The 17,486-nt window shown below is 36.1% G+C and overlaps 1 protein-coding gene across 1 annotated transcript; it reads right to left on the reverse strand.

Annotated features, from left to right (window-relative positions):
• Positions 1 to 2,983: 2,983 nt before the first annotated feature.
• On the reverse strand, positions 2,984 to 12,245 carry LOC123539043 (uncharacterized). The gene is made up of 6 exons (XM_045323513.2): positions 10,916 to 12,245; positions 10,192 to 10,276; positions 6,842 to 7,012; positions 6,105 to 6,196; positions 5,224 to 5,311; positions 2,984 to 4,366 (listed from the first exon to the last, which is right to left on the reverse strand). The coding sequence occupies exons 1-6, from the start codon at positions 11,225 to 11,227 to the stop codon at positions 4,128 to 4,130; spliced, it is 987 nt and encodes a 328-aa protein (XP_045179448.2). The 5' UTR covers positions 11,228 to 12,245; the 3' UTR covers positions 2,984 to 4,127.
• Between the last annotated feature and the right edge of the window lie 5,241 nt (positions 12,246 to 17,486).

Here is a 17,486-nt window from a genome sequence, read left to right on the forward strand (position 1 = left end):
CAGCTACTCCAGCTAACAAATTTACAGTTTAGCCCTAAGCCTTATGGCACGCCCATTTTTTGGAGTTACGGGCCTTTGAAATTTTACAAAATATTTAATTTGTAACTGGCAGTTTTCTATTTAGCGAAACTTATTCATATTGCCAGCATGCCGAAGTTAATAAGTCCTGTCCCTGTGAATTATTACCACATACCAGTTACATTTGTAGTTGTTTTTCAAATATGTTTACGTTTAAAAGATAGAGCTCATACTCATATATCTTCCTAGTACAAAATGCACAAATTTAAACGCTTTCATACAAACATCTGATAAAACAATTCGGCGAAGCCATTTTTGTCATGGCCAGCTAGGTATTGAAGGGCGTGGGTCAACATGATACATGCGCGTGAAAATGACCAAAAAAGAAAAAAGACAAGATTAAATGGAACTTTATTTCAACTCCAGTAATTACTGACATGCAGAGTATATAAAATATCAAAACTAAAATGAATACATTTTTGGGACTCTTAGACTAGGCCTCCTTCAGAATGGAAACCACTGCGCCAAGGGGCTAACTAGCCCGTCAAATCAAAGTACTAGTAAGTTTAAGATACCTACACACTAACAATACACGTACGCTGATTGAACTGATTTTGGAACTCTCTCATTATTGTTTGTGTGTGCATTGGTTTCTTTGTTTTTGTTGGGTTTAACGTCACACGGACACAGATATAGGTCATATGACGATAGTCCAGCTTTTCATGGAGGAGAAAGATCACAGATGCCCCTCCGGGCATTATGCCATCACAAGCGGTCACCTGGGTTAAACCACCAACCTTCCATAAACCAGCTGGATGGCTTTCACAGACAAAGAACTCTATGCCCCAAGTACGGCTCGAACGCACATTGGTGAATGGCAAATGATCTAAAGTCAGTGACATTAACCACTCGGCCACGGAGGCCCGCATTGGCTTCTGTCTGCAGGAGCTAGGTCCGCATGTTACTGCATGTTTCTTGTGGAACGGGCTTTATTTTGAATATATTCACAAAGGTTTGTAGATCGAGCCCGGAAGTAAGGATTATAATATATATAAAAAAAAAAAAAAAAATATATATATATATATATATATGCGTCTTCTGCAGCTGGGGCTTACAGTTGCTCGCTTTTCATTAGTAATCATTTTATCCCCTGTTCCCTTTTTCCCGTCAGTTTGGGATAGAACTTACTGAAGAAGTACGTAAAAGTAACATTCGCTTAAAATGTTAGTTCTACGGTGGTCGTGCTTTATAAACTTTAAATGTGCAAAACATGAAAGACTTTTCGGGTAAACTAAACATGTTTAGAAAATCCAATCTTTTGAGCCGCACCGTGAGAAAACCGACATGCTGCATTTGCGACCAGCATGGATCTAGACCAGCCTGCGCATCCGCGCAGTCTGGTCAGGATCCATGCTGTTCGCTTTCAAAGCATATTGCAATTAGAGAAACCGTGAGCGAACAGCATGGATCCTCACCAGACTGCGTGGATGGGCAGGCTGGTCTGGATCCATGCTGGTCGCAAATGCAGTATGTTGGTTTTCTCATGGCGCAACTCATTTTGCTTTCACAGACACCACTTACAATCAAAACAATCAAAGGCCCTGGTAAATACGGCTGACAAACTGGCACCAGACCGGAGAGAAAATGCCTACGTTCACGTTACACCCTACCTCTATGCATACTATAAGAACCATAGTCATGAACGAGGAAAATATACTCGTCGCGCATTTCTGACCAAAACGCGCAGTTCGGTATATATGGGTTCTATGGATATTGAACAAGTGGTTCTTTTAGTATACCTAGGGGTAGGGTATAGCAGATATAGAGGCTTTTTTCTTCCTGGTATGGTGCCTGTTGGGCTGACAGAGGACAATTTATGAGGCCGGTATGAAAGCGCTTGATTAACAGTAATTTTATATTTCAACTTCGTAATGCTCGCTGTAATTAAACGATCAAACTGTTTGACTCTCGTACTTGCCTTGTTTTTCTCATATTGGCTTAAATGAGTTTGGTATTTGCTCAATCAGTTTTGTATGATATGTACAGTGAATGCAATAAAGTTATTGTCTCGGATATTGTGTCAAATTCTGAACAACTGAATATTATTGTATCAAACTTAAGGCCTACTTCAAATGTGTCATAATTTATGTTCATTAACATTTTAAATAAAGGACTATCAAATGTCTGACAAACTTCTTTTGTACATAGGCGAACATATTTAAATATTGGAGACTGATCCTATGCCAAGTAAAATTTTATTAATCAAGTGATTTGAGACATTGTTATTTGTCCAAAGGTTGTCGTATCCGTCTCTGGCCTAGTTTTATTCTTATCCGAAATTGTTTACAGTACCTTAACACTTAGACCTGACTCTGTGTATAAATCCTTTTCCAAGCGCACAAATCACTGTTGTAATTTCACACACCATCCACACTGTCAAGATGTCTGTTTATGAGAAATGTTGTCCTTTTAATTAGTCCGAGTTTAACATATTTACGAAATATTTTCCTAGAAAATTGTCAAACTTGCAGTCTGAAAAGTACTACCGAACTGAGCCAAACGTATCGTTATCATCTACATGTATAGCTTCTTCGACATTGTATGTCCGCTCAGTCACACTGGTTATTACATGATTCTGTTTGATAACATTATGTCAGAAATATGATGTATTTACGTAAGACAAAACGGTGCCATTAATAAAAATGTAACTGAAACATTTCTCCATATTAGCTTTCTCGGAACCAGTCAAAATATTTAACTAGATGGTCTAAGGGAGACACCAATGTATAGCGTTGATCTCGATAAACAAGGAAAGATAATAGAATCGATTTTTGCCCAATTCTTCAGTATGCTTAAATCCCATACTGACCTCGTTTTCTCGTATTGGCCCTGATTTTGTCAAACTGGCTAAGTTGGCTCGAGTATAAGCACAATATGTCTCAGATAATCTGCACAATTTACCTCATATCGTGTCCAATGTTTCTTTATTGAATAATAATGGACATTGTCTGTAAAATATAATCCGGAAATTACTCCAAACTGTGGATGGAATTGAGTTTTTTTGTTTACCGTTTTGCTCCAAATGTTCTTCATTTACTTAAATTATTAGTATCAAATAACGTTTTTGTGTGTTCACATTTTTACTTGCGCTCTTGAAAATATAGAGTCTCACTTTTCGGTAAGGTTATGTCCAATGTCAAATTTAAAAGAAATAACAATAATTACACAATATATATAGAAACACAAAATAAACGTCATATTTGTATCTATAAACATTTAAACCTTACCCTACTAAATTTCAATAATTAACTTACCGATCATTCAACTTGGACCGTACCATTAATCGTTAAAAGGGGTGCTTACCAAAAACTTACTGACTGAATGGCGAGCAGTGCAGATCTTGATCATACTGCCCGAATGTGCAGGCTGATCATGATCTACACTAGTCGCAAAGGCAGAATCAATCGTGTTCGGCATTATTAATTTTTACTACCACTAAATAATTGGTAGTTTTTTTTTAAACAAATCAATGCTATTCAATGACATTAAATTTCAGTTGCAAGCATGCTCTTAAAGTCATACACATGTAAATTTGTATTTGTATTCAGCCAGGTTAAGTACACTTCAAGAGGATCTCTAACTGTCCCCATGTTCATTACAGAAAATTATCTTATTGCATTATTGCTAACAAAAACCCACACTTTATTTACTTTATTCAGTCATACTGTTACACTATTTGACCTGACTTAAATAAAAGTAATTGTTGTTGTTGTTGTTGTTGTTGTCTATAATTACAGCAAAGTCCCTGCAGCGTTAACTTCCCCTTACGGTACATTAATGTTTAACTAGATTTGATTAAGTTTTCGCATCTAGATGGTAATATTCGCGCACATAATTGTTCAAATAACAAATTGAGGTGAGTTTGTTACTTAGACGTCTCTGCTAGTTTGCAGTGTCAAGTGACTTGTTATAATGAACGCAAGGGAAGGTAACCGCTGTTAGGAGCTTGTAATGACAGGGGTGCACATGCTATATCTTTAAAAGTTAGGCTTATTGCCTATATGCATGCAAATGTGACAAACGCAATGAACGTTGAAGCTGTGTCTGCTTTAAAGATCATATTCACACAATGGATATCTCGGGTACTCTGTGCAGGACTGAGAAACCCATTGCCATTTGAACGGCGCTGTTTCTTCGTACTTATACGCGGCACAATCGAAGCCTCCTTTTGGTTCTAGACTGGCCCAGTTTTCGTATACAATGGGCGTAGTATAATCGGACAGGTACCAATTTCCATCTGTAATGTTGCGCACGACACCAACCCAGTAACGTGTAGCAGCAACGTTTGCTAGTTAATAAAAATACAAGACAATATAAAATCAAGAAATATATATTTGATTAATACTCCCGCACGATACAGAGATAGACCCTAAAATTTTTGATGATAGTTACACATTAAATAAAGTCTAGAAATTTATTTCAAAGTCCTTGAAATAACCAAAATTAATTTCACAAATGTGAAGATTATGATAGTTTTGTTAATATCAATAACAGAAGATTTAATTTTTAATTTAGAGTTGTGATCCACAAAGAATGACAACTCTTGCCTTGGGCTAGTACTTATAAGCAGAGATATCTATTAGTTTACTTCCCTTGCAATTACTGTAATTATTACACAACGGAGTGGAAAATGAAAACTGTTTAACCCATAATATCATACTTTTTTGCACAACAAAAACATTTAGGATTAGTGAAGGTGCAATTATATTGATCTCTTTTTCCTATGCCTACACAATAATTTTTAACGACAGCATGTTTATATTATCGTTTGTTATGGTTCTCAAGCATCGTTGAACTCAAAAAGGCTGTCAATGACAGAAGTTAAGTGCATACTGTAATGTTATACAAAATATTTTATGTATTGAAACATTTTAATGAAGACAAATCATAATAACCAAACATGTTATCGTTTGAGTTATCGTGTCGGATATATAAATATTCATATATTTATCTGCAATATATAGCACAACTCGCGAGTATGAAAAAACCCCCAAAAATACCTGTAATTCATCAACAAAAAGTGGGACAACTTGACATTCGTGGATGGTTTCCAAAAACATGTTCACCACCCGTTGTACTCAAATGGGTTACAGAAAAGCAAAAAAAAAAAAGAAAAATAAAAAAAATAAAGAAAGAAACACTTACATGGTTTTGACAGCCGACTTGTAATGTACTCGTGTTCTGCCTGAGACGTCACATGAATCACGTGACCACCGTTTACTGCGCAATAAGCCTGCAAGATGTAGATGGATGTATAAAGTCTTGATTTGACCACTGAAATACTTCTGATGTCATTGAAATAACTATTCTGTTGTAATACTACTGGTATTGCAGTACATTATTGCAATACTACTGAGATTAAGGAAAGGTCTAAACAATTGTTATACTGTGCGTATTGCAGTACATTATTGCAATACAACTGAGATCAAGGAAAGGTCTAAACAATTGTAATACTGTGCGTACTGCAGAACATTATTGCAATACTACTGAGATCAAGGAAAGGTCTAAACAATTGTAATACTGTGCGTACTGCAGAACATTATTGCAATACAATTGAGATCAAGGAAAGGTCTAAACAATTGTAATACTGTTGGTACTGCAGTACATTATTGCAATACAACTGAGATCAAGGAAAGGTCTAAACAATTGTAATACTGTGCGTACTGCAGAACATTATTGCAATACAAATGAAATCAATGAAAGGTCTAAATAACTTTGATAATATTGGTACTGCAGTACATTTAAGCTCAAGTAAAAAAGTCTAAACAATTTCATACTGTGTGTACTGCAGTACATTATTGCAATATTACTTAGATCAAGGAAAAAAGTCTAAACAATTTTAATAGTGTGGTTACTGCAGTACACCATTGCAATATTACTTAGATCAACGAAATATCTAAACAAATGATACTGATATTACTACAGTACATTATTGCAATACTACTAAGATCAAGGAAAAAAGTCCAGACAGCTGTAATACTGTTGGTACTGCAGTATATCATTGCAATTGATATTTATATACATACGGATGCGTCACTGAACGTTTTCTTTAGACTAGTGCTTGTAACAACGAAGTAACAGGACAGTCCCCACTCTGTACTTCCGACTACAGGACAGGCTGAAAAAGAATGTTGCACACGTTTTGAAAAACATCAGCGTAGCAAGCCTATCTGAGCCGTGCCATGAGAAAACCAACATAGTGGCTTTGCGACCAGCATGGATCCAGACCAGCCTGGTCAGGATCCATCCTGTTCGCTTTAAAAGCCTATTGCAATCAGAGAAACTGTTAGCGTACAACATGGATCCTGACCAGACTGCGCGGATGCGCAGGCTGGTCTGGATCCATGCTGGTCGCAAAGCCACTATGTTGGTTTTCTCATGGCGCGGCTCGCTTTAATTGTACAGCACCATGCTTCTAGATTTGATGACAAGTGTAGGCGTTACCCAAGCAAACGAAATTTTGCCATAGTCTTTATTTAAACTTTAGTAGGAATGAAATTAAGACTGCTTACCTGGTCTGGCACACGGTATCATGTTGTGAATAACTGTGATGTTTTAGTTCAATAAAAAGAACATGTATGTTTGTTTTCATTTTTATGCGCATGTTGTCTTAGGCCCTATTTTGTCTCCAATTTGAACATGCTACATGCCTAAGATATATATGTATGGCAGGACGAAAAGTGATTTACGAATGTAAACTATTTGTGAACTTCCCCAGATATAAAACTACACAGTTATACGAATATCAACAGTGTAAAGTTACCAGTGTTACACTTCGGCTCATTTCCGCTCCACGTGCCGTTTCCCTGACACACGCGAGTTAACTCCCCTTCCGGTACATACCCGTCCTTGCAATCACAGCGAATATGACGACCTACTCTAACGTCATTGCCAAGTATCTTCCCATTGGCTGGATTGTTCGGCAAGACGCATTCTGTTTTGAAAAGCAGAACAATTCATGCTTTATTTTTTACACAAAAAGTAATGGTAATCGAAGACTATTTTGTACAACAAGGGCCTGCCCCTAGGGACACCTAGTTGGTGGTTCCACTCAGGTGTCCGCCTATAATAAAATATGCCCGGAGGGGCACTTGCGGTCTTTATCCGCAATCAAAAACTTGACAGTCGCCACGTGGCCTATCATACCGACATGTACCGTTGAGCGTCATGAATTTATAGCTTAAACGTGACGCCAACTTCACGACTGTTGTGACACATGTCCATACATGTAAAATGCAGATAGCTGTAACTTGGAAACGACTTAATTTTTCAAACTGAAGTTCTAACAGATAAAGTTGCTAATAACACATAGTGCTCTTGAAGAGAATATCAGGCATCATGTTCCACGAATTAATCGGATTTAGCAGCACCATTACGTTAATGGATAAATCAAGTTAAACATTATTCGCAGGACATTATATTTCAAATTTCTAAAGCAGTTCAATGTTTAACCGTAATTCCTGCTTCGTTGGAAATAGGAGTTTCTTTCATTAACAGAGAATATAAATCAAATGTGCTAATTATGAGGACTGACAAATTCCGAACTTTACACATGATTTGCTTTGCTATAATTCGTACAGGCTACAGGTAGAGCCTGATTCAATTTTTTCTTAATTAGTGACAAAGATTGTACACACAGGGTCCCGTTTAACATTTATGGGCATTAAACCTTTTTTTTACGAAAATCCTTCCTACTGTATAAAGATGACTCGTTTATCATTGATTAGTAGAACATTTTCAGGATACCCTTGGTAGCATAAAGATAGCAATAATTGTATATCGTCAACAGTAACAATAACTAGATATCATAAAGAAGAAATTATTTGAAGTATTTTTTTGCTGTTTGTTAATATGATATGCCGCGTAGCATGTTGTTGACTTGATATAAACCTAAGTTTGACGTTTCTACAGAATAATATTCTCTTAATGGGATGCATCAAACATATTGTTACATACTCGCTTTTATTCTCTGTTTAGTTTTAATGGATCCAGACACGTCATTATTTTTTATTATAAATCTACGAATTTTCTGTCTGAGTACATAATGTAGGGATAGAGCATGTTTTTTTCGCGTTATAACATCTTCAGAATCCCTCGGAAATCGTTGGTACCCTCGCCCTAACCAATCCCTTGGGATTCTGCAGATGTTTTAACACGGAAAGAACATGCGCTAACGCTGTTCTAGCATTAAACGCGTAAAAATCAAGTAAATGAATATATTATCCCACAACGTCATTACATTTCCATGAAATGCGCGTTATAGGTCAGAGACCACCAATTCAAAAAAGTACAGGGAACTTACTGGGAAAAAGGTAAGTGTATACCTGGGAATAAGGTAACGTCTGTGCGTTCTGATTGGTCAGTCATGTAAACGAACCCAGGAAGTGATTATTTTTTCAAAATTGATATTTTTTCACTGCATTTACAGTATTTTACTATACATTTTGACACAGTTTGCTACATTTTATGTGTATTGAAAAAAAGTTTTATCAAACGAATTTCTCCCGCCATGTCAATGATGTAAACAGGGGGTCATCTCATTCACACGAAAATTACTTAAATAACGTATCACTATTCATATGTTTTTCGTCCGATATTTTGGTAGAACTAAGATAGTTCTTGAAAAACTTGTAATAAGATATACATGTTTCGATGTATGGAAGGCCGTACACGCCATAATGTTACAATGTAAGTCTATGGGAAAACAATTGGTGGTCTCTAACCTATAATAGAGCTAAAACATGACTTTCGTCGGAAGCTATCACAGGTAATGTAAATGGCCACAAATCTGTTGTAAATGATGTAGAAAGACGTTTTCGTGCAAAAATAAGCGTGATATTTGACATATATTTTTTTTAATTTTGGCCTAGCTCTTTCTTAACAGGTGTGCCCATTTTTATCTGAGCTTTTGGGCCAAAAAGGATTATTTTTATCTCTGTAATGTTAGAGAATGATCAAAATTATTAGACCTTATTTCTGTTTTTTACGGAATGAATCGTATTTCAGCTTCCAAGTCAAATCAAATGCAGAAAACTGAAATTTTCACGAAAAATTGCAATCTGACGACGACAGGGACTGAGTCTGGGCATATAAATCGACAGGGAATGACCTCAGTAAACTGTCCACATCTTTCTTAAAACTGAACATTTCTTGATGAAACTTTGTAAGACATTTGGTATTGGATCATTTTTCACAATACCACTGTAAAAGTGGAAAATGTGATACGAAACTTTCATCTATAGGTCAGAGACCACCAATTCAAAAAAGTACAGGGTACTTACTGGGAATGAGGTAAGTGTATACCATGGGAATAAGGTAACGTCTGTGCGTTCTGATTGGTCAGTCATGTAAACAAACCCAGGAAGTGATTATTTTTTCAAAATTGATATTTTTTCACTGCATTAACAGTATTTTACTACACATTTTGACACAATTTGCTACATTTTATGTGTGTTGAAAAAAAGTTTTATCAAACGAATTTCTCCCGCCATGTCAATGATGTAAACAGGGGGTCATCTCATTCACACGAAAATTACTTAAATAACGTATCACTATTCATATGTTTTTCGTACGATATTTTGGTAGAACTAAGATAGTTCTTGAAAACCTTGTAATTAGATATACATGTTTCGATGTATGGAAGACCGTATACGCCATAATGTTAAATGTAAGTCTATGGGAAAACAATTGGTGGTCTCTAACCTAAAGTCTATGTTGTTGTTTTTTTCACGTTGACGTCATTTCCTTTTGAATTATCCGTTTTGTGGCCGTAATACGTTTACGCTTCGCCACGAAACGCGCATATATAAAAGGTGTTATAACAGCATGTGAGCGCGAGAATCTCTCTGTTAACACACGTTTTCTCTCCTGTTAAAACACCCCCGAAAAGGGACAATAACAGCAATTTAATGCTAGAATACCATATAAATCCTGCATTTAACTCCAATCGGGAACGGTAAAAAGAATACTGTCGAAAATAAAATGTATCATCAGTATCAAACAAATTAAATAGTCAGTGACACTTTGTACCCGTGTGTAAACATAGATGCACGTGTACTTTAACACTATAGGAATGATGATAGAAATAAGGGCAAAAATGTCAAAATGTCAAACCTTTTATTTCGCAGTCAAAGCCAATGTTATTTTCCCTTTGTACACAGACTTGTCCCTCTGTACATGTACAATCGTTAAAACTTGTCTGAAACAACAACAACAACAAAAAAACACGTGTAAGAAAATAGAAAATAATTACGTAAAACCCTCTTTACCTTAACTTTGTGAGTCCATTAAGGAACTGTCTGTCATAATTTGTTGAAGATCATAAAAAATAGATATACTGAAAATTATGGTGGCTGACGTAGGCCATTTCGTTATGTCGCGTTAGAGTGCGCGCAGTTTATGTAGCACATTTCGTTTTGTCGTCCTAGCGACGAAACTTTGAAAGAATCTGTTGTATGTGTCGTTTAAGCACGCGCGCGCGCCAAAAAGACAAAAGAAAAGTAACAACGCGACATAACAGAACATAGAAGGAAACATTTTATTTCGTGCATCAATGAAAGTTTCGTGTTGAAGCATTGGCGCGTACGTTGTTTCGAGTTGGCGTGCGCGCCATTAATAAAGATTTCGCGGGCCATGACAATATATAATGTTTCCTTGCCTAGCACTGGCGCGTGCACCATAAATATGCTACATAGCCATGCGTCTATATTAACCTTCGTCCTATGACCTAATACATACTAGATTTGATCGAGCTTTTAGCCACTATAGGCAGGCCACTGCCGTTTAATAAGTGTATATAATAATGCAGATTCAATTCTTATCACAAGAGCAAATTTACCATGTCCCATTCCTCTTTCCTGGAGTATAAGAATCCAGCACATGTGCCTACAGCACATTCTTCCGTGTGTAGCCGACACATCCAGGATAAGCGGTTGTAGCTATAGGCTTTGCATGCAGGCCGTTCCTTACAAAGTCCGGTACACAGATAATAAGTGTCCGCTAAATAGATAATATCCTTCGGTCCACTGCAACATTTTCCAAAGGCCACATTTTCAAATTTCTGATTCGCTAAAACTTTGATTATCACATTAGCTAGAATAATCAAATACAGAAAATACAAAGTTGTAGATTTCAGCTTTGCGAAATCCATTTTAAAGAGTAAAATTTCAATCCGGCGCCGAGTGAACAATTACTCTTGCGTTAGTTAATTGTTTTGGTGAGGATATTGGTGTCCGGTTCATTAAATCATCATGTTATTGGGCCAATCTGAATGTATCGACAGGCGTTTTATCGTTTATCATTTCATCAAATCAATGTTTTGTTTCCAGGCACAGAAAAATAAACAAATATCCATTACCTTAATTAAAAAAATGAAAATCTATTCATTGAATATCAATTCAAAGTTCTTTTAATATTTACAATTGAGAGCCTGCATAAAATACACTGCTCATTTCCGGTTGACTTCAAAGTGTCGGTACAGTAGGAAAATACGTTTTAATTCATAAAAGGCATTTCCGTCGCACGTCACTGCTATACTGCATTTTGTAACAAATCTAAGAGTATAAGTGTCCGGTTTTCGAAAGTGGTGTTGAATTTATTATAGTTGAATGTGACAGCGTTCTTAACGTTTTAAACAAAGAAACAAACAAATAGACAAATAGACAAATGTTAAGGGAGCACCGTAGATCCTATGTATTCACTATAGATACTAGTGTACAAACTAGATAAAACCGTCCGGCTGGCCCTCAAAAGAATCTCACAAGTTTATTACCAGGCGAGATGAATGATACCGGAAACAACTCTGGCTCATGTGGTTCATGTGGGGCGGATGCCAGATTCTTTTAGAAAACGAATCAGAGGATGTATTTATTTAAGTTCACATATCCATGTAAAACAATAAAAAAAATAAACACGGTTCACCAACATCATAAAAAGCACTTTTTAAAATATTTGTCAGATCGTCTGCCGTGGTAAATTATACTGAAGGCACACATCAGCTTTTGTCGATATAGTCATCAGTTTTGCATAATTGTACCAATACAAGTAAACTACATCCACCCCTTGTAATAAATGATGTAACTAATAAATCCAACCATCATTTAGCATAAAATTAAAAGATTTTTCCAATTAGATTCTATTTATTGGTATTTCTTCCATATATTCCAGAACATTTTCAGTTTGCAGATATCGATCTTTGACAAATTCTTTCATCAATCACTCTTACTTGTAATATCCTAACTCTCTACCGGCTTTCAACTTTCAAATGCAGGTTAAATATTTATAAACTTTTCGCTGTTTCCTTTTCTTTTTTCTTTGTAATGAATACCTTTGTTCTAAGATGCTTGGAGATTTAAAATACCATTCAAAAACGTGTAGGTCTATATACGTTGTAAATATAATAGAAAAGATGTACACTTTGAAGATTTTAGCGAATGAAAAATATATGCCGTGCCATGAGAAAACCAACATAATGTGTTTGCGACCAGCATGGATCCAGACCAGCCTGAGCATCCGCGCAGTCTAGTCAGGATCCGTGCTGTTTGCTTTTAAAGCCTACTGCAATTAGAGAAACCGTTAGCGAACAGCATGGATCCTGGTCTGGATCCATGCTGGTCGCAAACCCACTATGTTGACTAAGCCACTCATGGCGCGGCTCAAATAATCATTTCAAAAAAGCAGAATACACGGTCTTTAGCCATTATCAAAGATTTACTAAAGAAATGCCAGAATAATAAAAGGCAAATTCATTTTCAAAAATTACAAAGGAAAAAAATAGGAAAAATGTTTTCACATGAAAAAAGTATCAAATGATCTTTAAAAAAGACAAATATTTACAATTGTCTTTATGCTTGAAATCGTGGGTATACAAAATTATACATATTCTCTTATTTTCTTGAAAAAGGAATTCACCACAAAGATAAAGAAAATGTCAAGATTTTGTAACCAGATACCGCGTTTTAAATAGTTCTGACGGGAATTGTCTTTGTTTTGTAGAATATCTTCCGTTCCTTTCATTCTAATTGCCGTAGTGAAACTTCATGACAGGTCAATAATTGAGCCGCGCCATGAGAAAACCAACATAATTGCATTTGCAACCAGCATGGGTCCAGACCAGCCTGCGTATCCACTAATTGCAATTAGAGAAACCGTTAGTGAACAGCATGGATCCTGACCAGACTGCGCGGATGCGCAGGCTGGTCTGGATCCATACTGTTTGCTGACAAAGCTTATTGCAATTAGAGAAACCGTTAGCGAACAGCATGGATCATGATCACTACTGTGCGGATGTCCAGGCTGGTATGGATCCATGCCGGTCGCAAATGCACTATGTTGGTTTTCTCATGGTGCGACTCAGTTGGTATTTTGTGGTAGAATTTGTGGTAACATTTTTCGCTATGACTGAAATAAATGGACATTAGAATTCAGGACTTAAAAATTTAATTAAGTTGTATATGATAAAAGTAAATTTTAGCTTATATTTGACTGAAAATATTTTTGCATCAAAATTAATCCCGTCCTTTTCCTGATTAATTTTGCAGCACTGCTGTTGTTCGCGAATAAAAAAGCAAGTGAGAAACATTTCAAAAATGTCCAAGGTTTAACATATAGAATATCCTAAGGCGTTACCAAGACACCAGAGCAACTAGACGATGTGGAATTTCCAGAACTGTTGCCAACCACGTATACAGTAAAGAAATGTCTTAGCTAGGCGCAGCCCCTACCTCTGAAAGACTCACTGGCTGACATTTCTCCGCCAGTTTCAAACTTGTCATCTGTATATAGTATATAGTTGTCGTTGTACACTTTCGTATAAAGAATAGAATAACAACAAAATAAAGCAGTAGAGCATGCGATCGTACGAGGCGCTGTACGTGTCCCCGTGGTTACCGTGCACGTCTAGAAATTTCAGCATTGATTCATTACCTGTGTTTGAAACAGAAGTTGTTTCAATTTATTCTTGTTATGCACCTTTTGAAGTGTTTTGCACCTGCCTGTCCCCTCGGTCGGTATGCCAATCAGATACAATGAATGAGCTTATGAATTAATGCCTACTACAGTTTTTGTGGTCAGTAGGTCAAAGGCCATGGTCACAATGACCTGAACCTAAAAAACGGCTTCCATCCAATAAGTGGAAGGACTCTTGACCCAGATGCTTCAAACTTGGTAGAATAATTGCGCTTTAAAAGTAAATGACCCCTAACGTTTTAAAGGTCAGTCGCAAAGGCTTGAATCTTTAAAACGCTTCCGCCCAATAACTGGAGAACCACTTGACAAAAAGCCTTCAATCTTGATTTCATGATTGGGCTTTTAAATGAGATGACCCACTATAGTTTTGAACTTAGAAGGTCAATGGTCAATGGTCAGGCAGGGTCACAGGGGCAAAAACCTTGAAACCGGTTTCTACCAAATAATTTTCTGAACCATTTGACCACAGAACCTCCAAACTTGATAGCATGATTAGGCTAATAAAGTAAATGATCCCCTGGCCACGTGTTCACAAAGCATTTTTCGATCTCAGCTGAGTTTGAGTTTGAAATTTTATTAACAGTGTTACTAAAACTTCAAGACTTAATTCCAGATGAAACCGATCATCAATACTGAAAAGTCATTTGAAAATACTTATTAACTTAAAATTTAGTTTTTAACATGCTATTTAGCTATAAGTGACAAATAAAGTTTCATTATCAAACTCAGCTGAGACTGAAAATGTTTTGTGAACACGGGGCCTGATTGCTTTAGGTGTCAGTAGGTCTAAAGTCAATGTCTAAGGGTCCTGAACCTTGAACGATTTCCGCTTGATAACTTGAGAACCACATCAACTAGAACTTTAAAACTTGACAGCATGATTGGCCTTATAAATTAAATAGCCCATATTAACAAATAAACTGTTCCTTTCCTATGAATTTTGATGTAAAAATGTACAAACATAAGAATCAAAACTGTACCTCACTACCTGCTTTCAAATGTTCCAGTAGTAACGCGTTTATTGGTCAATTATGGACGATGGAGTTGGCTCCCTTTCAAATAATATGCACCATAGGAAATAATAGATTTCTATAATGCTACTTGTTTTTTCCGGTCAATACCGGTAGGTCAAAGGTCAATGTCATAGGGGTCTGAAATTGAAAACGTTTCCCACCCGATAACTTGAGAACCATTCAATTTAGAACCTTCAGACTTGATAGCAAAACTTGATTGGGCTTACAAAGTAGATAACCTCAATAGCTTTTAGGGCCAGTATATCAAAGGCCAAGCCCGCCCACCCGCTTAGCTCAATTTCATTTTCATTTAAATTACTAGTACCCTTCAATTGTTCATGCCTTGGTATAGTTCTTTTTTTAGTTTTAAAATAAATCATGATAAAAGTGACATCATTTGAATAAAAGAAAAGAGATATGATTGAAATAGAAATGTTTACGTTATAAAGGAAAAGAGAAAGAAAAAAACTATTCACATGTATTAGAAGTTGCACAACAGATTAATACATTTTTAGGAAATAGAAAAAAAGAAAGAAAAAACTTCTATGAAATGGAAATGACATAATTGTAGGGATGCAGAAAGAGTCTTAGACAAAGGAAATAACCAAACGTTGCAGACATTTTCTGTGTCCCGTCTATACGATGGCTATTGAAAAACATCGTCTCATTCTTTTATGAATTTTAATAGATACAATATCACAGAATAGATAGATTAAATGCAACAAAAAGAAAAAAAACGAGTGATACTTTGGTTCAAGTATGAATCAAGATATTTAAAGTGTAAATAAAAATGCACTACAGCGTACCTTTTAAGGACTCACAGCACTCAAGAAGTATCTGTCAACGATAAAGCACTTTGCAACATGCAAAAACTATGTATCGGTGTATCAAACACTTCAACCTGTTTCATAATATCTCTGTGAACTGTACCCCATATAGTCATTAAAGTAAAACGAATGTTGGGTTTTCGATGCACCTTTGTACAATATACGTGTGTTTTTATTTTATTGTTTTTATGGACTACTCTGGAACCACAGTCATGCCGATAATAATATACACTTATTGAATGACGTGCCGGGCAGTAGTCGCACTATTGCTCGAGGTCCGAAGGAGGGCAAATAGTTTGGACTATTGATCGGGAAGCCATTCAATAATTATAGGTTATTAGCTTTGTATCGGGAAATATGCACGTGTTCTTCAGCGAAAATACTGCGCGACTTTAGGAGCGTAATATTCTTCCGCTGAAGAACGAGTGCATATGTTCCGATGCAAAGATAATAACCTTTTTATTACATACTCATCTACACGTATAAATATAATGTAAATATCATAAATTTCTTCAATAGCCTGAACAGGATTGACAATACTGCATAAAATAGAAAAAAATAGTGCAACAACACACACTGATTACGTCACGCACCCGATATGAAATTCAGGCGTCAGTGTATGGAAAAATATTGACGTTTCCGGTACCAATATAACTTAACGGGGAATAGAAACGAGTATGTAATAATTATTGTTTTATTACGTATCATCACAAGTAAGTTTTCATATATTATTTTTCTTCACGTTCTGACTGAAGTCCAGCAGAAATTTGTTGTTGAATGTAGACCTGTCTAATAGATGGACCGGTTATTTATATAAAAAGTCGTTTAGTAACCCTTCAATCAGAGATAATTAAAAAGAAATTATCATACTTCGTACTCCTAGCTCAACTATTCGAAGAATAGTTCGAGCTGTTCCTCTGACCCTGGCGTCGGCGTCGACGTCACACTTTGATTAAAGTTTTGCCGCATGCAAGTATTTAGTACGAATATATAACTATCATTTAAAGGCATAAAGCTTTGAAACTGGTAATTTCCTTTGCTCGAGAACAGTGTGAATTTCAGAAATTCTTTAATGCAGTTACATTTTGTCCTTTGAACCCTTAATTACCATGCTAAATTTCTAAAATAAACCTGTCCATCTTCCTGTTTGGACAGTTCCATTAACTGTTAAAAAGGTTGCTTACCAAAAATATACTGCCTGAATAGCGAACAGTGCAGATCATGATCAGACTACATGGATATGCAGGCTGATCATGACCTTCGCTTGTCGCAAAGGCAGAACCAATCGTTCTACCTATGCTTGACCAGATTTACATGTATTTTTCTCAGAACAAATTAAAAACTAACAAGTTTGTGTTTCTGAAGTGATCTACTTTTATTGATAAATTTCCACCCAAGCGTTTGACTGAAATTGATGAGGATAAACTATTAACAAAACATATCGTCAACTGCCGTATGAAAAAATATAAAGTTGTACCATGATTGATCTCTGTGTTATTAATATTTCTGATCCTTCCTTGATTATGGAGTCAGTATGATATGGCGCTTAAAGGTGTTCAATCACATTTAAGCAACATTTTATAATTTGTTCATTTTTAGTATA

This window comes from Mercenaria mercenaria, chromosome 18, assembly GCF_021730395.1.
Source record: "Mercenaria mercenaria strain notata chromosome 18, MADL_Memer_1, whole genome shotgun sequence".
In the NCBI taxonomy this organism is placed as follows: Eukaryota; Metazoa; Mollusca; class Bivalvia; order Venerida; family Veneridae; genus Mercenaria; species Mercenaria mercenaria.

Coding starts and splice junctions, on each gene's coding strand:
- LOC123539043 (XM_045323513.2), bottom strand. CDS start 11,227: ATGGATTTCGCAAAGCTGAAATCTACAACTTTGTATTTTCTGTATTTG. Junction 10,277..10,915: donor GGAAAGAGGAATGGGACATG/GTAAATTTGCTC, acceptor TTGTTGTTTCAG/ACAAGTTTTAACGATTGTAC. Junction 5,312..6,104: donor AAACGTTCAGTGACGCATCC/GTATGTATATAA, acceptor TACATCTTGCAG/GCTTATTGCGCAGTAAACGG.